Source organism: Pan troglodytes, chromosome 8 (genome assembly GCF_028858775.2).
Source record: "Pan troglodytes isolate AG18354 chromosome 8, NHGRI_mPanTro3-v2.0_pri, whole genome shotgun sequence".
Classification (NCBI taxonomy): Eukaryota; Metazoa; Chordata; class Mammalia; order Primates; family Hominidae; genus Pan; species Pan troglodytes.
The window spans coordinates 118,786,017-118,811,913 of record NC_072406.2 but is presented as its reverse complement, the minus strand read 5'-3'; the positions used below and the strand labels follow the sequence as shown (position 1 = coordinate 118,811,913).

The window sequence follows — 25,897 nt, the reverse complement described above, 5'->3', positions numbered from 1 at the left end:
GTTTGATTATCAGTTGTTTACTGAGCGGTGATGCCGTGACGTGGCACCAGACTTTGCTTTCTCAGCCAGTCAGCTCCCTGTAAACTTATGAGACTGGTTGTCTTTAGAGTTCTGAGTCGCAGCTAATTTTTTTAGACTTCCCCAAAGGCATATCCTTTGGAAAACAGAGGCAAACAAAAGTTAAAGACCCTCAGCTGTTGACATCCCCAGGCTGTCTTTCCAGAAGTGCTGAAGAACTGCGTTAATATGGAGCGCCACCTAGTGGAGGTCAAACTGACTCGGGAGCTCAGAGCTGTGTATTTGCGATCTGGCTGCCATCGTGATGTATTTGAAGTGACTTGGAACTGTAAATGTACTGTGCCTTAATCTTAGAGCAAGGGAGATGTATGTGGCTATAAGAAGGGGACTATGCAGGTTTAAAGAGAGTTATAGCTCAACTTTGAAGCCTTTGGGTTGCACAAAGAACATACATAACTTTTTTTAATTGAGTTTCCATGCCTCTTTCTCTTATATTTTCATCCGTGACTTTGTCGTATGTTGTCTTGAACCAACACCAGATAGCTGCCCAGGAAGTCATATAATAGACATAACACAAGGACACAGCATGCCTCCTCTCCCGGGAGAGCCGGTGGTAACAGATTGTTCTGGTTTCTCCAGGATGAATTCTCTTTCTTGGCTACCACCCTTCCCTCACCCTAACGTAGTGAAAGGTGGGATGTAAGCCTCAGCCCATTAGAGGTAATAACACACACTGAGTTGCACTATTAACTTGAAAGAACTATAGCTATGTTCGTGGTTGTTATTTTCAACTGCTGAGAGATTAATGACTGTGGTAATTATCCAGAACTGTATGTATTTCTGTGTATGGATACATTTAAGTTCTTGTTGTTCTTGATTTGGCTTAAGTGTTTTTTTTTTTTTCTCCAATAAGACAAGAATTTACAACACTTAAGTTGTGCCTTAGATGAGAATTGGATAACATCACTATGTAAAAGGAAAACTGAGTGTTGTTCAAATTACCTCTGATAATCTCTTAGGAAGGTCTGTCAGAGAAATGAACATGTTAACTCAACAAATACAACAGAGCCAGGTTTTGTTTTGTTTTTTTCCTCTTGAGCATTGAAATAAATTGTTGTTTCTTTGATTGACTAATAAATGAAGTAGTTGACTTGCAGGATTTGCACCTTAAAAAAAGAATTATCCTCAATGCAATGACATGCTGCTGTTGTTCAAGAGGGATGTGGAAATGGAGACCATATCCTCATCTTATGCGCACTCTTGGGAATAAACTGTTTTTTGTTTTTGTTTTTGTTTTGTTTTGTTTTTGAGACAGAATCTCGCTCTGTCACCCAGGCTGGAGTGCAGTGGCGCAATCTTGGCTCACTGCAACCTCCGCCTCCCGGGTTCAAGCGATTCTTCTGCTTCTCAGCCTCCCGAGTAGCTGGGACTACAGGAGTGTGCCACCAAGCCTGGCTAATTTTTGTATTTTTAGTAGAGACAGACTTTCACCATATTGGTCAGGCTGGTCTTGAACTCCTGACCTCGTGATCCGCCTGCCTTGGCCTCACAAAGTGGTGGGATTACAGGTGTGAGCCACTGAGCCTGGCCGGGAATAAACTCTTTAAGTGACATAAGTTTTGGTGGAAATCAAATGCTATTTGTAGCATAATTGAGGCTAGAAGTCAAGTCTCCTGACTCTCAAGGTAGTACTTTTTTATATTATACTTTCTTAGTAAATTAATAGCTTCTGTTATTAAAACATAGCATCATCACCCCATCAAAATTCCATATACTGTCAGGGGCATTAAGAAGAAAATCCCATTGACTTAAGGAGCCCCAGAAATCATAGTTTAAAATCAAAGAAATGTTTGTAGACTCATTGCTGGGGGTTTGGGAAACAGATACTTTGCATTGCTTGTTCATAGCCATCACACAGATCACTGCTGACAGTTGCCCCCAGTGGCATCTAGCCAATATGGAAGGAAAAAGTTTTACTTTGAACCCAAATTTGCATCTGTCTTCTTCCTCCTGTTCTCCCAGAAGAGCATGTTCCATTACTCAGTCTTATCTGGGTTCTGAGGGTAGAATGCAGTGATTAATTTAGCTTGTTCCCAGAAAAAATAGGGGCTAGTACAGCAAATGAATGTATTATTTGGTCCAGGTGGATGTTTATTATTTAAGGCAATGAGATTCTTTATTACAATCCCATTATACCCTCAAAACGAAACCCCAGCTTGAGTGGAATGATCTGCGACAAAGGTGCATATTTTCATGGCCTGTCAGGGCTGGTGCAACTGGAAATGAACAAAGCTTCATGCCGACCAAAGGAATCGAGACAAACCAGCACTTTCGTGCTCAATTTTCTTTAATCACCCACTACCATTGTATCAGCTCCTGAAAGATCATAGTCACCCTGAGCTGTGCTCAAAAAAATATTTACTAATAGTAAAGAATGACAGTGGGTAGGGAGATTTTAATATTGCCATTGCCATTAAGAGCATGTGGCCCTCCAGACAGGGGAATGTAGTGAGTTTTCCTTCCTTTAACTTGCTGGGAACCCATTCTGAGCTACTCAAGTGAGATAAATGAGGCAATACGTACAAAAGTGCTTTGAGCATTTTGGAGGACAAATACTCTATAAAAGCAAGGTAATATTATTATTAGTATGGATCTAGTTGTCTCCGTGGTGGAAGATCGATGTGGACCAGGATGCAGGTGATGTGAAGGCTGCTTGATTTGCAGCAGGAGACCTGGATTAGGGACCCAGATCTGTCACTAACTTGCTTTGAAACCTTGGGCTGGTTTGTCAATGTCTCTTTTCTTTATTTTTTTTTTTAAATAAGCTTAGATTCACCACAGTATTTTCTCATATGTGTTACTTAGAATAAAATGTCCTTAGTAATCCTTCCTGAGAATTTGGTTGTGTGGTCAAATATGTCTAAAAAAAGGAATAAACTTCATTCTGTGTTTCTTGCCTAGAGAGTAACAGTAGCTCACTGGTATGTTGAAGGTTTAGAACATCCAATGAGCAAGAAAGATCTGTAATTCACCATTAATTAATATGTTTTACCAAAGGATCCCTTCCTCCTTTTCAAGTCTACTAAAATCCTAACAACATTGTTGTCCTACGGAGCAGACTTTAGAAAATGCTTCAATACAAAATCTGTAAGATCACACCTTGCTCTCAAATTCTGTGACTCGGTTAAAGCATTCAACATAAAGTGCCACATTGGGAGAAAAAGCTCATTTCTCCAAATAGAAACAGGATTTAGGGAAGGAGAAAAAAGAAAGATGATATGTAAATATTTTAAACTTTTCAATTAAACTATTTAAGACCAATATCATTTGAAAATGGCTGTACAACATAATTACATGAAACAAAGGAAGGATTGGAACTCAGCTCATATCTAGAGATGGCCATTTTAATCTGTTATCATTGTGTGATTAGTTCTCTAAGTGACCTAGACCACAATATTTGATGCATCTGTGTTTTCCTATCCGAATCTACAAAATAAAGTCTTGGGAGAAGTGGCCGGTATAGGTGATGCACTTTACTCTTCCAGCCTAGGATTATTTAATCAAATGTCTATTGTGAGAAACTCAGAGGTTCACCAGTGCAGAGATTCACTGTAAATCACAGAAGTGGGAATTAGCTATGCGGGGGTCAGGTTATTGTTGAGATATTTTAACTTGGCTTCAGGGATGATGCTGCATCTTACTGACAAGGAAGGGAAGATGAATTGGGAATAGTTGTTTGATGCTTCTCAAGGCCAAGGTAAGGATTTAGGTCTTTGCCCTATAGGGTAGGGAGCCATGGGAGGTTTGGTTGTCAAGGCAGGAACAGCTCTGGAGCTAATTTCCACAGACAAGTCTCTCCATTAGAAAGAAACCAAACACTTGGGTATAGCTTCTCCTGGTTCAAAGAATTTTAAATTTTATTTTAAACAACAACAACAAAAACACTTGTGTGAACCACTTTCTTGTCGTGTATATAGTTAGGACTTGAGTATTTGTGATAAACAGAAAGGTCACATGAACCTAGATTAATCAACAAAAGGGATGTAAGGGCTCACTTAACTGAGAGTAGCTAACATACCTAGAGCATATGCTAAGTGCCAGGCACTATTAGGAGTGCTTAACACTGATTAACTGATTTCATCCTCACCACTCCATGGGGGACCTATTATCCTTGTCTCTATTTTGTAGATTGAAATTATGAGACACAGAGTTTCATTCACATGGCTAAAGCTATAGAGCCAAGATTTGAACTCAACTAGTTTTACTCCAAAGTCCATTCTTCAGCCACTTTACTAGGCTGTCTTCTTTAACTGAAAAGTCTGGCGGTGGGATGAGCTTCTTAAATGTCCACATTTAGGGACCAAAAAATGTCACAACATTGGGCCATCTCTCTCCATCCGCTGAGCCTGTTTTCATCAGGATTGGTTTCATCCTTTACCTCCAAGATATGTCTCCAGCAGATCTGGAATTTTCTTTTTTATTCTTACTGCTTAAAAACCAATAGTGAGATACTAATTTGGTCTCTCCCTAATAACTCCGCAGTCATTCCAGAAACATGTCATATTGACTTTATGTGGGCCACCTGCCCATCACCTATTCAGTTGCTGTTGCCAGAGAAATGGAATATTCTGAAAGCCAGTTCTAAAGCTCATTTCTTGTGCTGCTGGTAGAAGAAAGTAGGGAAAATTTAGATTTAATATAGAAATATATCTGAGAGGGATGAGGCTGTTTTTCAAAAAACATCAATCCGTACACTTGGACCTGTGTCTCCTCAGGTTCTGCCTCAGATTGAAAATATTAAAAAAAAATACAAAGTAATACAAATTAAATAAATGATACAACTATTTACATAGCCTTTACATTGTATTAGGTATTGTAAGTAATCCAGAGATGATCTGAAGTGTACAGGAGGATGTGCGTAGATTACATGCAAATATTACACCACTTTATATAAGGAACTTGAGCTTCTGTGGATTTTGGTATCTGAGGGCAATTGTGGAACCATTCCGCCTGCAGATACCTAGAGAGAGCAATAATTACCAGGAGAAACGTAAATAGACAGTCAACAGATAGAAGCACACATTAAATTAATGGGCAGGATTCATTTTTTGACCTATCCACTTGGGGTTCTTTCTACAAAAATGTTACCAAACTTGAGTATGTCATATGGAACCTGAGTAGAGGTGAGGAATATAAAGCCCTTTGGATATGGACTTCTCCCTCTGGGATCACGAGTTTACTGTGATAAACGGTAAAGAGGATAGGGATTCTTGTTCCTACACGTCTAGAGCAGAGTCAGAGCTGAAATGCTGCTTGATTGAGAACATGGGCATATATGACAATGAGAAATTTAGGTTAGTAGTTAGGTAGAATTTCCCCGCACTGGAATTGTTAATAGGAAGATTGTCAGATTTCCTAAAGCTTTTCAAAAATAGAGTATGGTGCATCTGGAAAGATTAGAGTACTAAGTGATGCCGAAAACAAGAATTGTTCTATGTTGTTCTTCTACCTTTGTGGTTATATGCAATCTTTGTTTTCGTTTGTTTGTTTTGGCTACTTAGCTTTAATTTTTTTGGTTTTTGGAAGTTGTTTTATGTCTACTATCTTGGGCAAAGGGTAAAATGCAGGCTAGAGCATATGAACAGACATCCCGTAAAGAAGAAAGCAGGCCTTGGTCTGAGTCAGCAAGCTTTGGACTGTGGTAGCTTCCATTGTACTTCTCTAGAGTTATAAATGGGGGAAAAAGAATTTGAAATTCCCACCCCAGGGGCACTTGTTCACTGCCTCCGGGCTACCTTTGCTTTAATTCTGTCTTCCAGGACAAACAGGCTCTGAAAACATCATCAGTTATGCAGGCTATCTTTTACCCTTTTTCACTGGAGGATTCCTGCAGAACCTCTCAGTTTAGATTTTGATAAGCAGCTAAGTCTTTGAACACGCTAACATGAGGGTTAGTACTTTGGGTTTCTCTGGTGAATGTTTTCTTAGGGCTGAGGGTAGAGGAGACCGGCTGGGGGTTGCTGAACCTTTGGGCAGTGCTTTTCAAACTTTAATATGCATGGTAATTATTTAGCAATCTTATTAAATGCACATTTTGATTCACCGGGTGAGGCCCAAGGTTCTATATGTTTAATAAGCTTCCAGGTGATGTCCTTGCTGCTGGTCCATGAGCCATGCTGAGAGATGCAGGGTTTGTCTGTTTTCTCTCTGTTCCTCCAGCTTTTCCTCATATCTACCCCATATATGCCTTCTGAGCACGTGTCATATTTGTGCTTGGCAAAAATATCAGGATGCTTGATTCTCCGAATCATACATATTTAAGAAAGCATTTTTCAAATTATGTAATGAGGCAATTAAAACTGGTCTATCAAACATCCCTTCATCCTATTTTCTCATGACCTTATTGCCTAACCCCACAAGTGACAAAGGAAATATATGATTAATGCTTAACGAATTATTATTTCTTATATATGCAAAAGGAAGCTATCTTCCATTAAAGTGCTCATTCTGGTATTCCTCATTTGATTCCACACTCTTTGGATGCCTGCCAGGTTAATGTATAAAACTCTTTTTCCCTCTTCACGACCTTGTGTCTTTTCACAGGACATGCATGTTATCAGCACCGATGAGAATCAGGTGTTCGCAGCGGTCCAAGAATGGAACCAGAATGACACGTACAACCTCTACATCTCAGACACACGTGGTGTCTACTTCACCCTGGCCTTGGAGAATGTCCAGAGCAGCAGAGGCCCTGAGGGCAACATCATGATCGACCTCTATGAGGTATGTCACGAGGCATATGTGGTCCTAAGCCACAGCAGTGCCCAGCTGGCTGATGGAAGCCCCGCATGGACTCTTTTCCTGGTCATTTTAATACAGTTCCTTATGTGGCCTCATTTCTCTTGGGAGATGGAAAGATTTGCAGAACATTTTTATTAGTTAATTTGCAATCCACGGAAGATCTCTGGGGGATTCTGGGAGGGATTCTTTTTTGACAAACTCCATAGGACGTGAAGGCTTAGTGGACTTGCGGAATGTCTGGGGAGGCAGTCAATTACAGGGTTTGATGAGAGTGGTCTGCCTGTGATGTTTGGACATAGTTCTGAAAGGCAGACAGGGCTGTGAGTAAAGGGATGGTGGATGCACTCCCTTGTCTCTCAGAAGAAAGAATGAAGGGGATAAGGTCTCCTGCATCCAGCAGAAGACACTCCATTTGGACTTGAAGACCTTTCTGGTTAAATAAGCTCCCTTGGCTAATGGCCTTTTTCTCATAGGGCCAGAGAATGAGATAAGATTAACAGGTGCTTGTCTCCTAAATCCAGAAAAATAAAATAAACAACTACAACAACAAGAACAGAGCTTAGCAGAGTCTTTGTTTCTCAAAATGGCCAAGATTCAAAAGAAAATCATCTATGTTGGATTGGTTGGCTTTCATGATAAATACCAATGCTTTAATTGCCATTGAAGGCACAGTTAGCTAGAAAGAAACCTGCTGCTTTGGCATGGATTTTAGCCATTCGTCACTCTTATCATGCGCTATGAAAGATTTATAATAGGTTATAATAAGCCATTTGAAAACAGTCAGAATTTGGGAAGTGTAACAATATACCTATATTCTAGCTGAAAAGAATCTAAAATGGATTCAGATATGTACAGTCATAATGACACTGTCATTTAGTTGAGAACAAGAGCAGTGAGTCAAGAGATTGTTTGTCTAAGAAGTAAGGGTATATCCAGTATGAAAGAAACTAATTTCACTTAAGAAATTTTAACCTATCATTGTAATTCCTTTCAATGTGTTCTATCTTCCTTCTCCTTCAGAGGTTCTTAGTGATTTTCTTCTAGTATCGAAACTTCTGTGTATGTATAAAAGCATATTAGTAAACTGTATGCCAAATTTAGAGCCCAGGTATTTGTAATAGAAATTACGGCAGACTAGCATAGGGTCTAGTTTATGTGTATATGTTTAGAAAAATGCACTGCAAACTTTTTCATACTTTCATAAGTTTTTCCACTTCTTCTCCTGCCCATGTTTCAGATAAATACAGTATCATGTATGACAGCCTCAAACTGTATTCTAGAAGAAATTTACATATTGTGATGATTTAGTTTCCTCTTCATGTTGAATAAAATTTAATTTAGAGTACAGATTTTGGATTTAGGTTGCCTGTGCTTAAATCCTAGCGATGCCACTTGTATGTATTCTTGAGACAAATCCAGTAATTTCTGAGCCACAGTTTCCTTGCTTAAAATATGGAGATAAACATGAAACCTACTAGATGTGATTTTTCTGAGGATTAAATGAGTTAATCCTTTCAAAGCATGGAGCACAGGCCTTAAAATACAATAATGCTCAACAATTTATAGATAGCATCATTAATATTATGTTCCAATGTGTTCAAGCACCACTACAGTGTTCTACTCTCATAGCCTTAACATCTACCTGCATTGTGTAAATGCCCAAAACATTTATATTATTTTGGATTGCTACATCTTCCCATACTGAAATTAGTGCAGCCATGTGACATTCTTTATACCGAGTAGTTGTCTTTTATTTATTTCTTTTTTTTTTTTTGAGATGGAGTCTCATTCTGTCACCCAGGCTGAAGTGCAGTGGCGCGATCTTGGTTCACCGCAACCTCCGCCTCCTGGGCTCAAGCTATTCTCCTTCCTCAGCCTCCAGAGTAGCTGGGACTCCAACCACCATGCCCGGCTAATTTCTGTATTTTTAGTAGAGACGGAGTTTCACCATATTGGCCAGGCTGATCTCGAACTCCTGACCTTGTGATCCGCCCGCCTCGGCCTCCCAAAGTGCTGGGATTATGGCCTATACCAAGTAGTTGTCTTCTTATAAACAGGTGTAAATTACCACATTTCTCTTTTCATTTGTAAATAGATTATAAACATTTTAACTTGAAGTATGTTTTGTTGAAATGCCATGCATTTTCTTGCCTTGACTGAACACTTAAAATGGAAGGATTCTTGCTCTGAGCATCCACTGGCATGAAGTCAAAGCAACTGCCCAAGCTTAATCCCCAGTTTTCTTTCCTAGCCCTCGTTCTATCCTTAGTCTCCCAAAAACATATTCTGACTTTCAGGTTCCATTTTCCCCTTCCTGATTATCCTCTTCCCTCTTTTTGAGTCAACATGGAATTGATTCTCTGGATAAATTTTGTTTCCTGCCAGAAATAAAAACCATTTTAATTGGTCCCTTGATGATGAAAAAATGACAAATTTAGACAGGAATGACTTTGCAATGTCTTGTTATTTGCAGCTATTTTCATGACTAGTTTTCTGAATTCAAACATCGGTAACAGGTATGGAATGAAAAGAGGAAACAAGGCGACCTCTGGACATGCCAAACATTGCTTTGTTAATCTTGTGTTTCCCCTTTGTGCCTCTCTTGCAGTTGACTATCTGTAGGGAAACTGCTGGCTCTTATTATCATCATTTTGAGCAGTGATGTGACTGTATTATGTAAAGGTGCTCTGCATCCTGGGGCTGGGAGAGAGGAGTCTTTGTTTTATTAGCCTGACAGTTCACAGCAACTTGAATTGAAATTGATGTGATCAGAACGGCAGTGCCGTATCTGCTGATTACCTAGATAGAAAGAATATTGGCTGACACGGAGCCTGGCACAAACGTTCCCTTAAATCTGATTGTTCTGGCTAGCAGGAAGCTGAAAGCCATCCAGCATGAATTCCCCAGTAGAATTGCAATGAATGATGAGAGTTTAGAGATAAATGAGAAGTAAGAAAATCCATAAATGAATTACTAAGGAGCAAAGATGAGCAACACATGAGGTGGGGGTTACAGAGATAGCATACATGGAGTGCATGTCTGCTCACATTTGGGGTGACTGAAGAGGATGGCCTTTGTTCTTTGTTTGTTTGCTTCTTCATGCCAATTATGTGCTATTCCTGCATTTGTGAGCTCTTCAGGCTATTTTAGCAGAGGTGAACTGTATAATGTATAAACATGTAGATGGATCTGTGTATCAAGGATGTGCATTGCTGACGGGTCTTTCTAAAAAATGCAGAAGGAAGCACTGTGCTCATTAAAATTAAGCATTTTGTTTGCAAATACATTGGAACCTGGCTACAGATTCTGTGTTCTCTACCCTAGAACTATGTGTGTGTGTGGAATGAGAGAGAGAAATGCTGGAGACAAAGTGTTGAGGGTACAGCTTGTATGGTTTAGTTATTGAAATATCAGAATTTTCCATCAGTGTCAATTGGACTCCATTCAAGAGAGCCAAGAAATGAGAGCCAGGAAAGTTGGCCTCAGAGCAAAAATACTAGAAATGAATTTTGTTGATATCATTAATATCATTAATTGATATCATTAATAATGGCTAATATTTTGGGCCACTTTGTGCCAGGCATGGTGTAAAGAACCTTCCATAACTGTCCTATTCAAATGAGAGCCAGGAAAGTTGGCCTCAGAGCAAAAATACTAGAAATGAATTTTGTTGATATCATTAATATCATTAATTGATATCATTAATAATAGCTAATATTTTGGGCCACTTTGTGCCAGGCATGGTGTAAAGAACCTTCCATAACTGTCCTATTCAGTACATACATTATGAGGTAGGGACTGTTGTCACTTTCACTTCAAATATAAGTAAATGGAGGCAGAGAGAATAGAGCAACTTTTGCAAGACTGCAAAGATAGTAAGTGGCAGAGTTAGGACCTAAACCCTAGAGTGTGCAAACTCTCAACTATAGACTGTCACATTTTCCCTGAAGGATCAGCATCTGGGCTTGTATTTGGTTGTGGAAGAGTGATAGCATTAAGACTGAAGAACATAGAAGGGCAGGGTAAATAGGGTTAGACTTTGCATAACAGTGGAAAACAGAAGACTGGAAGAAGAAAATGATCTGGGGAAAGTCAATGTAAAGAGAATCAGAAGTTTGATTGCCCGAGACCTATCTATGCAGCACCTTTAGTACCAAGTCCTTAGTTACAGCTAAGTTCAGGCTATATTTACACATGGCTCACAGTCTTGCCAGGTGGATGTATTTGTGTAAGAAAAGCCTGGAAACAAGTGTCCTAAAACTCCATCACACCTGAATAGAATGAATGGTCCAGTGCATCGTGTGCATCATGCAGTGCATCAGGCTGCATGTCTGATGGTGGCCAGAGCAAAAAAAAAATGTGCTGAGTGTCTGTGAGAAGAGTGATGCCTGATGGCTTTGTGTAGTGTGGATGATGAGAGGGAGCCTGACAGATTTGGATGGTACCTTCTCTCCTTTGGGAAGTGAATATTAATTAATGATGATGAAGAGCACTTTGGCTTAATAGACAATGACAGTTCACCCCAGCTGAGTGCAAAGGGTTGTGTTGGGAGTGAAGCCACCTGGCTGACAAATTCAGAATACACAAGAATGCGTGCATACATGAGTGAGCCCTGGTGGGTGTCATGAAGGACAGCCAGTGACCAGGGCATGTTCTGTTACATGCAGTGTCTTCTGTACATTATGAGTACCCTCTCTTTAAAAGAGAAAACTCATCGGTTATGATAATATAGCATGCATCTTGATTTCTTGGAGCAGGACTGCCTCTTACAATCTAGTTTAGGAGGTAGGGAAGAAAAATGCTCTCCTATTGGAGATACATTTATTACAGGATATTGAATGTACTATTGGCCAGGTGCAGTGGCTCATGCTTGTAATCCCAGCACTTTAGGAGGCAGAGGCAGAAGAATCACCAGAGGGTAAGTGTTTATGACCAGCCTGGCCAACATGGCGAAACCATCTCTACTAAAAATACAGAAATTAGCTGGGTGTGGTGAAGTCCCAGCTACTTGGGAGGCTGAGGCAGGAGAATCACTTGAACCCGTGAGGTGGAGGTTGCAGTGAGCTGAGATGGTGCCAGCCTGGGTGACAGAGCAAGACTCCTCCTCAAAAAAGAAAAAAAAATAATAATAAAAGAATGTGCTATTATTTCAGGCTACTGTCTCTTGAGGAGGAGAGTGCTGTTTGAGGAGGAGAGTGCTCTTTGGTTGAGGCAACAGAGAAGGAAAGAACATTTAGGTTTTTCTTGGCCAATGGGTTCCCTGATTGTGAAGGCACCCCGGCCTCATGTTTATCCTTCCTGTTGTCCTCTCAAGAAAAATATCCCATCCACAAAGCCCAAAGAAATTGTGGCCATGAATATGTTCTCTTTCTTGCCACAGTTGTTGTTTCATCTTTTTAATTTTTTTTTGAAATTTTGGCACTTAGGATTTGTAATTTAAGTCTGAGACTGAGAGGGTGGTAGGTAGTATTCATCTTTTAGTCAGCATTAAAGGCAGAAATAAGCAAAAACTCTTGCACAGGAGTCTTCCCAACTTAGCCTCTGCATGGAACTTACAAAAGGTTTTCTTACACAAATATGTAAGTTCCTTTGAATTGATTTATAATAAAGAGCATAAGAAGTACTAGAGATATTTATGGGAAGACTGATTCCCATAAGAACAGGACAGAACCATCCAGAAAGTAAACCTAAAAAGCAAGGGAGATACCTGTGTTTTTCTCTTTAAGTCACCAAAGAAATAGGAATTCCCAGCACCTAGCACATTCTAACTCTCAAAAAAGATAGTTGTTGAGATCTTCTACGTATTATATCTGCAAGTGCCTAGAAGATCATATGATACGTAGTAGATGCTCAGAAAATATTTATTGAATGACTAGAGTAAATGTACTAACGACTGAATAAAATACAATTTCTTTGAGTAGAACATTCTGATACGATATTTCTCTCAGGCCACTCTAGGATGAGAGAGAAGTTCGAAGAAACAGTACAGCCACAGGCCTAAGGGTGTAGACTCTGTAGTTAGACAGACTGACTTGGAGTCCAGATCTAAGATTCTCCAGTGGGATGACCTTAGGCAAGTGATTAGCCACATCTGAATTTCAGTTTTCTCTTCTGTAAAATAAGGATAATATGAATTCTAAAGCATGCAGAGATTCACAAGTTCATGTTTGCAAAGCCTTTCATGTACAGGTTGAGTATACCTTATCTGAAATGCTTGGGACCAGTAGGGTTTCAGATTTTAGACATTTTTGGATTTTGCAATATTTGCATATATATAATGAGATATATTGGAACTGGGACCCAAGTGTACACACAGGGTTAATTTATGTTTCATATATACCTTATCACATAGCCTGAAGGTAATTTTAAACAATATGTTTAATAATTTTGTGCATGAAACAGTTTTTTTGTCTTCTAGAAATTTATTTTTTATTGGTACATAATAGGCACACATTTTCAGGGTATATATAATAATTTAATACATTTATATAATTAGTAAATAACATATTAGTATACTTGAGATTATTCATCACCTTAAATATTTTTCTTTTCTTTGGAGTTTTGATTGTGTTTTGACTGTGACCCATCACATATGATTAGGTGTAGAATGTTTCACTTATAGCATCATGTCAGTGCTTAAAACATTTCAAGTTTTGGAACATTTTGGATTTCTGGATTAGGGATATTCAACCTCTGGTACCTGAAATTTAATAATCAATAAATTTGGATTGTTATGTCTTTCCTTTAAAACAGCTTTATTAAGATACAAGTCACATATCATACAGTTTGCCCACTTAAAATGTAAAATCCAGTGGTTTCTAGTGTGTTCACAGAGCTGCACAGCCACCACCACAATTTTAGGTCATTTTCATTGTCTAGTACAGACGCTCCACAACCATTAGTAGTCATTCCCCATTTCTCCTCCTCGCATCTTCTCCCCAGTCGTGGTTACCAGAGGCTTGGGTGTTGTACCTTCTAATGCAGAACTCTTACTACCTATCTCAGTAGGAACAAAAACAGGGGCTGGCGCTGTGGCTCACACCTGGAATCCCAGCACTTTGGGAGGCCAAGGCAGGTGGCTTGCTTGAGCCCAGGAGTTTGAGACCAGCCTGGGCAATGTGACAAAACCCTGTCTCTACCAAAAACAAAACAAAACAAACAAACAAAAGAACCCAAAATTAGCTGGGCATAGTGGTGTGCAACTGTAGTCTCAGCTACTTGGAAGGCTGAGGTGGGAGGATCGCTTGAGCCCAGGAGGTTGTGGCTGCAGTGAGCTGTGGTCACACCACTGCTCTCTAGCTTAGGTGCCAGAGAGAGAGAGACCCTGTTTCAAACAAACAAACAAACAAACAAACAAACAAACAGGGTTCTTTGTATAAAGTTATTTTACGGTTATTAATTTTAAAGAGCAGTTTGGTGGAGTGAATGACAATCCGAAGGTTGTATTAGAGTAGGAGACCATAATGTGAGAGGTCACAGGGGATGACCAAATTGGAATTAATTTATGATAAAGAGCATAAGGAGTACTAGAGATGTTTACAGGAATATTGAGTCCCCTAGGAAGATCCCACAGTTCTTGACAGCCAAGATACAGATACCATCTGTATGAGAGACAAATTAAAGAACAGAGAAGAAGTGTTGGGATAATCAGGATGAAAAGAGATTCTGGTTTTTGGAAAAGGTTTATGAGCTGAATCTTTAAGGATGAATAGGTAGAGGCACATCAGGAGGCTTTCTCAGGGAGTTGTGGGTGGCCTTTGTGAACAAAGAGAGTCAGATAAGAGAAGGGAAGGAAGTGTTCTGAGACCATCATGTTGGCAACAGGAAATGCACCGATGTACTTTGTGTTAGGCTTAAGGTTTGAGCTATAACACTTCATATTTAGTCTAATTAAAATGATATCTTGACTTATATGATATTAAATAATAAGAAATAACTATTAATTACTTTTGAGATGTCTGGTAGCAAATTTCTCTGTAGGAGAAGCAAAGGGACTAAAGTAGCATTCCAGCACACTTAGAATTCTTAAAGATCTTTATGCAGAATTCAGAAGGGCATTAAAGGCAACAATTCTTTTCCCAAAGGAGGACAGACTTCCAACAGTGGGATGTACCATTCCCATGGGAGGTTTGTCATCAGAAATTCTGTGTCTATGGGAAGACATGGCTTCCGTAGGAAATATTACTTTACCCCACCCTACCCCATCGCTTAGCTCCACTCTATTCCATAAATATGCATGCAGTATGGATACAGAGAGGTTATCTAGAAACATAAACATGCTCCCTCATCCTCAGTGGAACCTCAGACCTTACACTCACACAAAGAGAGACATATACTACATGCATAGACAGGTACACCCATGTACACCCACACACATTCCACATTTGGGGCACTAATGCTTGTTATTAGTCCCCTTGATAGCCAAAGTCCTACAGTGAGAGGGTAGAGGTTCCAAGAAATGTAGGATGAGACCTTAGAATAGAGTACTGGAAGAAGGTAGCTTGTGCGTGCCTAGGGGTTTCCGTGAGACACACAGAAAGACGGACTTCTCAAGCTCAGAGTGAAAGGAACAGTGAATAGCACAAAAACCTAAGACTAGGGCTGACTACATTTGCAGACCAGGCCAAAGCAACAAAAGAAAACAACAAAATAAAAAACCCTACCTTAAATGGACAAAGTGCCTTGGCTGCAAGAGGAAAATAAGCAATAAGCAGACCCTCTCCAGCTCTATCCCCTGTCGATACACATTCCCTTTACTTTGCCAAGTTTTTATTCCTCAAGATAAACCTGAAGGCCAAGCTGCCAGAGATGAATTACAAAGCACAGCTCTTTGCTCAAGTGGCATTTGATAATGCCAAGCAGTCGGGGGCCAATAAAGTCGCCACTTCTGCAAATCAAATGAACCAGCTCCCAAACATGTATAACCCTGTGCTGGCACCCTTGCCAGAAGAGGGAGAGGGCAGGAAGGAAAATGGGCAATGAAACTACTGGAATAGGTAACATTTTTATTCCTTCCGCAGTTATTGTCACCCTTTAGAGTGTTGAATGGCTAAGACATGGTCATTTGTCATTTTTGGGAATGGTATAGAGGAAGGACCAGTATGACTTTGTGAAATTCTGATTTACGTAATTTAATTTTTTAAAGAACTGGCAGTTTATTCATATTTGAGTATGTAACAGCTTCTTGAACATATGCAAAACCAATATGGAATTCCCTGGTGGGAAGCCCTTGCGGAGCTGGTGTAGTGAATTACTAAATATTATTTGTAATTAACACACTGCTGTTGTGAGGTAGAGTGCTCCTGGAGTTTATGCCTTCCACATTTGTTGAGGTTAGACAATGCACAAGAAGTTGTTCTGGCTGCTATTGATTGCCCAGAATGCACCTTGTTTCCTGAGTATAATAGTTCAAAGTATTCCTCTCTGCAGCTCATTTATACCATTTAGTTGTTTAACATGCTTGTTGTTTCAAAAGAGTACAAATTTGGCCCAACTATAAATTATCCCAGATGCCAGATCAGCAGGTACACACTAATGAGGTCTGACTGTCAAAAGCAAAGGCAAAATGTGTGTCTTCTATCGATTGAAACCCAACCTCTTAGAATTGACAAATTCAAGCTGTATTTGTTGAAACAATGTTGGAAGTCAGGCAGATTTGGGTGTGAATCTCAACTTTCTGTGATCTCAGTTTCTTTATCTGTAGAATTGGGGTAAAAGCTGCAGGTGCAGGTTTGTAGTGAGTATTGGAGGTTTTTTAAATAAAATACTGGACATAGTGCTTGGCGTTTGGCGAGGTCTGGAGAGGTGACAGCTAATTGCTTCACTATTCTGCTTAAACATTTTTCGTGTTATAAAGGGCCCAAGTTAAGTAGGTTCAAATAGGCTTGCTAGCCTGCTCACTTACTCCCTAGGTGTGTTCCAGAAAGCCACCAAGTCAAAGTATCTATTTCCTCATCCTCAAAATGTGGCTAATGATAATTATTCCATGGTTATTCTGAGTATTAAATGAGGTAATGTACATGCAGCATTGGAATGCATTACTCAACATGTTTCAGTCCTTTTCCTCACTGCCCTCCAGTTTTCCTGAGCTGTTACAGTTGCAAGCAGGGTAAAATATGCATGAATGTGTTTGATAAACTCCAAAACACAAGAAAAATATAATGCACAATTATTGGCTTTTGTAATATTTTGACAAATTACTAATTACTACTTCTTACCTGACATATAGAAGGGAGGAGACAATCATATTTTCAGATCCAAATAATTAATAGCATCTGTTTAGGCTGAGAACAACCATGTTATGAAAACAAAGTAGGGAGTATTTGATGATTTAGGGAAATCACCATTTATTTACATTTAAAAGCTGTCCTCTTATGTTCCGTGTATTCTGATGGCTTAACAGAGAGATCTTACATAGAAATAAAGCAACAGTAATTGGTTCATGAGCTTTAACTGCCTCTTTCAACTGCCCAAGCCTGCAGATAGCTTGATAATTGAGGTAGGCATTAAGAGCATGAGCTGTGAAGCCACAGAGTTGTGGGTTAATAATCCTGAGTCTGATACTTACTGTGTGCCCTTGGGCAGTGTGACCTTAGGCAAGTCACTTTGTTTGGATGAGCCTGAGCTTTCTTCATCTGTGAAATAGAATAAAGGATACCAAAGAGGAGTGTTTTAAGGATTAAGTGAGATCTGGGTGCTACACTAGCATACAATAAAAGTAGCCCCTATTTATTTATTATTACTTACCAAGCAACAGAGCTGAAACCATGAGAATTTATCTCTTGGCAGCTGCGGGCTCCTGTCAGCCTATGTTAGGGGTAATAAGAAGCCCCTATCAAACTCTTGTTGTGACCCCCATATGATAAGGATCACCAGTCTGTTGTTTGTCCAGTAGCCTAGGAAGTCATTATACCTTGAGCCACCTCCTTCCCCCATCGTCAACCTTTCCTCCAAGACAAGTGCTCTCAGCTGACTTTGACAGCCTTCTTTTTTTAAAAAGTAAACAAATATATCCCTTCTCAAATTGATGTATTTTTCAGCCATGTCAATTTTTCCCAGGTAGCAGGGATAAAGGGAATGTTCTTGGCTAACAAGAAGATTGACAACCAAGTGAAGACTTTCATCACATATAACAAAGGCAGAGACTGGCGTTTGCTGCAGGCGCCGGACACGGATCTAAGGGGGGACCCTGTGCACTGCTTGCTGGTGAGTCTTCCTATTGAAGCAGAATGCCTCACACAGTAGAAGGATGGAAATGGATATGTAACAGAGGATGAGGATAGTTCTGGGACTTTTGCTCAGTTGATGAACAAAAGGGAGTTGGGAAGGGCGTGAAGGCAAAGGGTGTAGAAAACTCACAGCACTGCCTAGTGTGATGTGCCAAAGAGATGGGAGAACGTGGGCATATTTCTTGTGCCCTTCCAGGATCCTTGGTTCCCGCCCAAGTTCTGATGAGGGCCTCAAATGGTAGTTTGAGGGAGAATATGACAGTGTCTATCCCTGGTGAGGATACACACTGAACAACCTATTTTCTCATGAGTAACCTGTTACAGAACTAATGAGACATAAATTCAGCTGTAGAGTTGATGAACTGAATGCAGAGTCGTGTAGGTGTATTTTCCTGTGGAGATGTTTAATCATATTTTCAGAGGAGTTTATGACTCAAAAAAGGTAAGAACCACTGATTTATACCCTTATTGGTATTCTTTACAATATGTTCTGTTCATTTATGTCTTATTCCGTAAAACTGAAGTTGGCAAACTATAGCCTGTGGGAAAAATATGGCCCACCACTTGTTTTTCTAAATAGGGTTTTATTGGAACACAGTCATGCTTATTCATTCATGTATTGTTGCCTTTCACTCTACAAAGGCAGAATTGAGTAGTCACGAGAGAGACTTTGTTTGGTGAACAAAGGCCAAGGTATTTATTATCTGTATCACAAAAAAAGCCTGATATTTATTATCTGGCCCTTTACAAAGGTCTGCTGACCCCTACTTTAAAGTATGGCTTTCTTTTAGTTGCCTTACGTTTGGGCAGTATATAGATTAGTATGAATTTATTTATATATTTGATATATGATGGCATCCAAAAGGAGGATCAAAGATGAATCTTGCTTTCAAGGAGTTTGCAGTCTACTTGTCTACTTGAATGTGTCTAGATTAATAAATGGAAGATTGCAGGGTCACGTCTTATTCCTCTTAGTAGCTCTGATGCCTGCCCCAATTTTGACACACAGATAAGTAATGAGTGAATGCAGAAGGAGGTGAGGAAGAGGCAAATTGCAAATTGCAAACATTGTTAATACTATCAATGTCTGTAAAACACTTCAGAAGTTGTGTCTACATTTAGAAAAAGGACAGCTGATTGTGTAAGCCTAGAGGGAGGACCACTTCATCTGAGTAAGAAGGGCTTGTAGGGGAGGGGGTTGTGTGTGTATGAACTACACATGTATAGTTGTTCACACTCTTCATGCGGTTCTGACTTTGATGTTATCTGCACTCAGCTTGCTTCCTTCCATCCCATAAAGTCTGGACAGTCACTTTGCAGGTTCATCTCTCACAGCTGTAGGCGGGTCACCCTTCTAGTTGAGAAGATGCCAGCAGCCATAGCTTGACCTTATTAGTTGCAGAGGATATCACAGTTGTCACTGTGCATCAGGGAAGCAGTCTAAAATTCAGCCTCCCACTCAGCTTCTATCCTTATTACTGGCAACTTACAGGAGGAAAAAGCCAGTTGTTATAGTAAGTGCACAATGCCAGTGACAGAGTAAGTAAATGTAGCAGCTATTTATTGAATACCTACTCTATGCAAGGCACAGTTTGGTGGCATTTTAAAAAACAGGGCCACCTTCCTAGTTCAGCTATAGCAAGTTGGAGCGTAGTGCTGCTTAACCAAAGATGCATAGGATATGCCAGTTCCTTAAGCTGGTCTCTACTCCGCACTTTGGAGATTAAATGCCTATGAGAGATAATTAACCATGTCACCTAAATGGGCTTGCCTGGGGACTCTGGCATCATAAATGAACCATTAAAAATGGCTTTTAAGCACTTAGCAAGGTATTCCCTGCTTCACCCCCAACCCAGTGTCAGAAACTCTTATTGTTGTACTTCCAAAATATAAATGTAGTATCAGCTTACTTCCCCATCACCACTGGGACTGCCCTAATCCAAGCCAGCATTGTTGCTCACCTGATCCACAGTGGCAGGCTTCTAACTGGTCCTCCCACTTTTACGTGGCAATCACTTCTCTAGACAACAGCCAATGAGACCATTTTTTTAAAAAATCAACTTTATTTTATCCAGAATCTACAATGAACTCAAACAAATTTACAAGAAAAAAACAAACAACCCCATCAAAAAGTGGGCGAAGGACATGAACAGACACTTCTCAAAAGAAGACATTTATGCAGCCAAAAAACACATGAAAAAATGCTCATCATCACTGGCCATCAGAGAAATGCAAATCAAAACCACTATGAGATACCATCTCACACCAGTTAGAATGGCAATCATTAAAAAGTCAGGAAACAACAGGTGCTGGAGAGGATGTGGAGAAACAGGAACACTTTTACACTGTTGGTGGGACTGTAAACTAGTTCAACCATTGTGGAAGTCAGTGTGGCGATTCCTCAGGGATCTAGAACTAGAAATACCATTTGACCCAGCCATCCCATTACTGGGTATATACCCAAATGACTATAAATCATGCTGCTATAAAGACACATGCACACGTATGTTTATTGCGGCATTATTCACAATAGCAAAGACTTGGAACCAAGCCAAATGTCCAACAATGATAGACTGGATTAAGAAAATGTGGCACATATACACCATGGAATACTATGCAGTCATAAAAAATGATGAGTTCATGTCCTTTGTAGCGACATGGATGAAATTGGAAATCATCATTCTCAGTAAACTATTGCAAGAACAAAAAACCAAACACCGCATATTCTCACTCATAGGTGGGAATTGAACAATGAGATCACATGGACACAAGAAGGGGAATATCACACTCTGGGGACTGTTGTGGGGTGGGGAGAGGGGGGAGGGATGGCATTGGGAGATATACCTAATGCTAGATGACGAGTTAGTGGGTGCAGCGCACCAGCACGGCACATGTATACATATGTAACTAACCTGCACAATGTGCACATGTACCCTAAAACTTAAAGTATAATTTAAAAAAAAAAGAAAAAAAAAAAGAAAAATAAATGCATTTTAGGTGTAAAATAAAAAAAAAATCAACTTTATTTTGAGGTAAAATATACTTACATACCGATTTCAAGAGTATACTTCAATGAATTTTGACAGATGTATATACCAATATAACCATTACTACAATCAAGACAACATTTCCATTGCCCTAAAAAATACCTTTGTGCCTCTTTGCAGTTAGAACCCACACTGTCAGCCCAGCACAACCAATGATCCACTTTATTTTACTATATATCAGATTGCTGTTTTTTAAAATTGTGTGTAAATGTTATCAACTTGAACTTTTGAAAAATCAGATCGTATCCCTTCTTTCCTTAAACCTTCTAATGGCTTCTAATACATGTAGAATAAATAAAAATACTTTATCATGACCAATGAGGCCCCATGTGATCTGGCCCCTGTGTAGTTCTCCTCCCTGGTCTCCAGCCTCTCCCCCCTCCCCTTCTTCCTTATATGTAAGCCAGGGTGGAGGAGGGGCCGTTTCTTTGCGTACTGTGAACTCACCATGTTCATGTATGTCTTAGGGTCTTTGCATTTGTTATTATTTCTCTTAAAATGCCCTTTTCTTTGTCTGGCTTGTTCTTGGCCTTCAGATCATTGCTTCATTATCTTAATTTTAGAGAACTTTCTTGAGCATCCCCTAAAGTTGTATTTGTCTTAACTCTTTTTTTCTTCATGGTCCTTATTGTTATCTGAAATGAGCAGGTGTACTACTTAATTTTCTTGTCCATCTTGCCTGCTGAAGTGTGGGCTTCATGAACCTAGGGACGGTGCCTGTGTTTTTGACCACTCCAAAGAATCAACTCCAGGAATCATACCTGCCATGTGGTAGGGGCTCAACCCATGTGGTAGGGGCTCAACATTAGGGGTGCCACGTTGGGAGTGTGCACTCCATCGAAAGGTGTTGTGACAGTTTTGCATTTGGATTTTAATGGAAGCCGTTCATTCCCTCTGAGAGTCCACTGGAGGATTTGTCACATTGTCTACCTTCTGAAGCTCATGGGCTCAAGTGGAACCCAAAGTTAACAAAAGCAGGAAGCTCATTAAGATGGAAGAAAGAGGGATTATTGGGACACAGATGTATGGAACTCGGGAGTTTTCCAGCCTTCCTTCTTAGTTAACCCTGTTGTTTAATGTAGTTTCAACCTGAGCTTCAGAAAGCAGCCTGCAGGTGAGAAGGGGAAAATGACAAAGGGAAGCAGGGAGGAGAGACCAAAATCACTTTACAAAAATCTGCCAAAGGCACTAAATAGGAAAGAAAATCTTTGAGCTACAGGAGACAAAGACTGTTAAAAACCTTCTTTAGGCTTGGGAGCTGGTGGCAGAGATGAGATAAAAAGTGATTTCGATTGTGAGTACTTGGAAAGTGACAGTGTCACTGAAAGCACAGCCTAGTGATTAGAAAAGAGATTTTTCCAGCAGGGCTGTTACAGATGTGGAATAAGTTCAGAATCGCAGCCCGAATGCAGTGTTCCTGGTAAAAATCTATGCTATAGAAATAAAACATCTAGGGTAATTTGGGCTATATTTTTAGGACTTTTAGACTGATTGCCTGGAGGGCCCAGCTGGGATTTCTTTCCTCTGAAGACTGCATTGTACAATTAGATAGAATATTACAGGTCATGGTCCACCTGCGTCCAGTGCCTCAGGATTGGGCTCCCAAGAGGCAAGATGTGAGCTGAACTGAGCCTGTGACAAATCCTTGGGCCCTTAGGGAAAGCACAGTGTTTCATGGAAAGAGGCGCTGACTTTGTGGATTCATCTGGCAGTTTTCTTTTCTTTTCTGTTTTTTTGAGACTGAGTCTCACTCTGTCACCCAGGCTGGAGTGCAGTGGTGCGATCTCGGCTCACTGCAACCTCTGCCTCCTGGATTCAAGTGATTCTCCTGCCTCGGCCTCCCGAGTAGATGGGATTACAGGTGTGTGCCACTATGCCCAGCTAATTTTTGTATTTTTAGGAGAGACAGGGTTTCACCATGTTGGTTGGCCAGGATGGTCTTGATCTCTTGACCTCGTGATCCGCCTACCTTGGCTTCCCAAAGTGCTGGGATTACAGGCATGAGCCACCGTGCCCAGCCTATCTGGCAGTTTGCTACTGGAGCTGAGCAGGCAGCTGCCCCAGGAGAATCTGTTTTTCACCTTTCTTCCATTGGAGAATCTGTTTTTCACCTTTCTTCCATTGTCTGTGACTCTATATATTTTGATGATTTGGGCTGGAGCTGAATTCCCCATACCCAGCCAGTTGATCCAGGGGCCTCCTTCCTCTTTGCCGTTGACTCTTTATTGAAGATGTAATAAATTTGAGTTCCAACTCAAAGAAAGAAATTATACAAATGAGTATGTATTTCTGGAGGGAGAGTGTTGGGGATACTATTTGGGAGCTTGTTCTTTACAAAAGCTCTGATCTGTCTTTTCAGTACAATATTCAGATTAGATACCATGGAGATAAAGGTACCGTGAAGATAGCATCTAAAGGCAGTTGATACAGAGGCTGAGGAGAAAGAATTGGGATTTGAAGCTGGTTGACCCTTAAGTAATATAACAGCTTTTAAAGTTGATTTATTACATGGTGGGGAAATGTCTTCCATTTTATGGTAATTCCCCAGTGGGATCCACAATGCTAGAAACACAGTAGATAATTAATGGATCAGCTGGAGAACATTATGCTAAGTGAAATAAGCCAGGTACAAAAAGACCAAGTCTGCATTTCTCTCTTCTATGTGGAACCTAAAACAATCAAACTCATGGAAGCAGAGACAGAATGGTAGTCACTGGAGGCTAGAAGTTGGGGGAAATAGGGAGATATTGGTCAAAGGGTACAATGTTTCAGTTAGACAAGAGGAATAAATGATAAATATTTGAAGTAAACAATAATAATGGATCAGTTAAGTTCAGCAGACATTTATTGAACACTTGGAATAGTCAAAGTATCTTATTGGTTAAAAGAATCAGGCAAAGAAAGGTAACTAGTAACTAGAGGTCCACTTATGGGTTTCAGGGGTTTGCAGACTCCCTGAAATTAAGTGAAAAACTCTGTATACTTGTCTGTGTGCACTTTTTCTTGGTCTTTCATTTGCATCAGATCCCCAAGCTTTGTACCTGACCCAGAAAAGATTACAGACTAACAGTCTAGTTGCTCCTAGAATTTACCAATTGATGATATGCCATGGCCTGTGACTATGTGTGAGGATGCAAAAGGCAGCTTCCAAGCATGTGTGCTGGTCATTCTGTCCTCTGTAGGTCAGCTGCTGGCATTGGTGGTTTGGGTGTACATTTCTATATTTTCTTAATGTGGAAAGGTCAGGAAAATAGAGAACTGCCTTTGGAACAGGCTGTGCTTTGACTCTATTGACTTGGAGATAACTATTGTGACTATTAGCATATGTAGGTACTCAGCACATATTTGCTAATGAGAGAAAAGAAGGCAGAAGACAAGAGAAATGAAGAGAGGTGCCTATGATATGCCCCCAGCCTGGGCAAAATGTGCATAAGGACTGGAGAGCTTTGTCCTGTGTCCTTCAGAAACTTGGAGGGGTTTGATAAGCATTATAATAAAATATACTAATATAAACTATATTAATTATTTATGACTTAACTTGGACAAATGTCCAAAACTGGTCAGTACAACAGCTTAAGTTAAAAAAGTGAAGATGAATCACTTCGCACTGTTTTTTCCTTAAACATTCGTGTGGACTATGTTACTTCCTTGAAGAAAATGAAAGAAAAAAAGCCACAGAATATTTTCCTTATACCAGCTGGGGGCAATCCAGTACTACAAATGTGAGAGTGGAGAGAAAAGTACACCAAAAGATCATTTCTAATGTTGCTGTTACTGAGTGAACTGGTGTCTTTTTTCCTCAGATTAATGTATCTCAGCCCTCTGAAAGCCATAGCAACAGAGGCATGCTGAGGTAGCCAATGGAAAAATGACATCTTTTCTTTGTTCTTGTTTTTTGTTTTGTTTCTTTGTTTGTTTTTTGTTTGTTTTTGTTTTTGTTTTGTATTAGAGATGGAGTCTCGCTCTGTCGCCCAGGCTGGAGTGCAGTGGCGCGATCTCGGCTCACTGCAAGCTCCGCCTCCCGGGTTCACGCCATTCTCCTGCCTCAGCCTCCCGAGTAGCTGGGACTACAGGTGCCCGCCACCATGCCTGGCTAATTTTTGTATTTTTAGTAGAGACAGGGTTTCACCATGTTGGCCAGGTTGGTCTCGAACTCCTGACCTCAAGTGATCCACCCACCTTGGCCTCCCGAAGTGCTGGGATTACAGGCGTGAGCCACCATGCCCGGCCTGACATCTTTCCTTTGTAATGGCAACTGCCCCTTACCAAATAATCCTTAGGTCAGGTGGCAAATAACTCAAAATCTTCCAGCAGTGGCAAGCAACTGGCTTAAGATTGCAAGTTGGGTGCTCTCCTGGCTAGGGATGTCCTCCTGTGTTTGGTGGTGCAGAAAGTCCTCTGTTAAGCTTATGTGTCTAGGGATAACCCGCAAGCAGTAGTCTACTTCTTGGAATGCCATACAGATGCTCACAACATTATTCAGATTATGTGGTTGATAATCCAGCCCACATACTCCTGGCATTGCTCTGAGTAAAATAGTAAAGTGATATCTTTCATGTCCCAACAAAAAAGCATTACTTGATATTGCAAGCTTCTATTTATTATCTTGTTTAGATTCTATGCTAGGTTTCACAGAAGATGCAAAGCAGTACTTAATCAGTTATCTTTATTTATAGAGTATATTCTTAGAGAGATATAATTGTATGTACCTGAAATAGATAATACAAGATTGTGCATAGTGAAATAAATTGTTGTAGATTAGAGGAGAGGAGAGCCTGATAGGCTGCAGTTATCGGGAAGACT

At 40.2% G+C, this 25,897-nt stretch overlaps 1 protein-coding gene across 6 annotated transcripts in view; it reads left to right on the top strand.

The window, feature by feature from the left end:
- The window catches only part of SORCS1 (sortilin related VPS10 domain containing receptor 1), a 590,109-nt gene that overhangs the window by 456,885 nt on the left and 107,327 nt on the right, over positions 1-25,897 (top strand). For all 6 annotated transcript variants that reach the window (XM_024346619.3, XM_009459224.5, XM_003951748.5 and 3 more), the window contains exons 9-10: positions 6,622-6,801; positions 17,878-18,024. In XM_024346619.3, the coding sequence (XP_024202387.3) occupies positions 6,622-6,801; positions 17,878-18,024 (327 nt within the window). The remainder of the gene's footprint in view (positions 1-6,621; positions 6,802-17,877; positions 18,025-25,897) is intronic.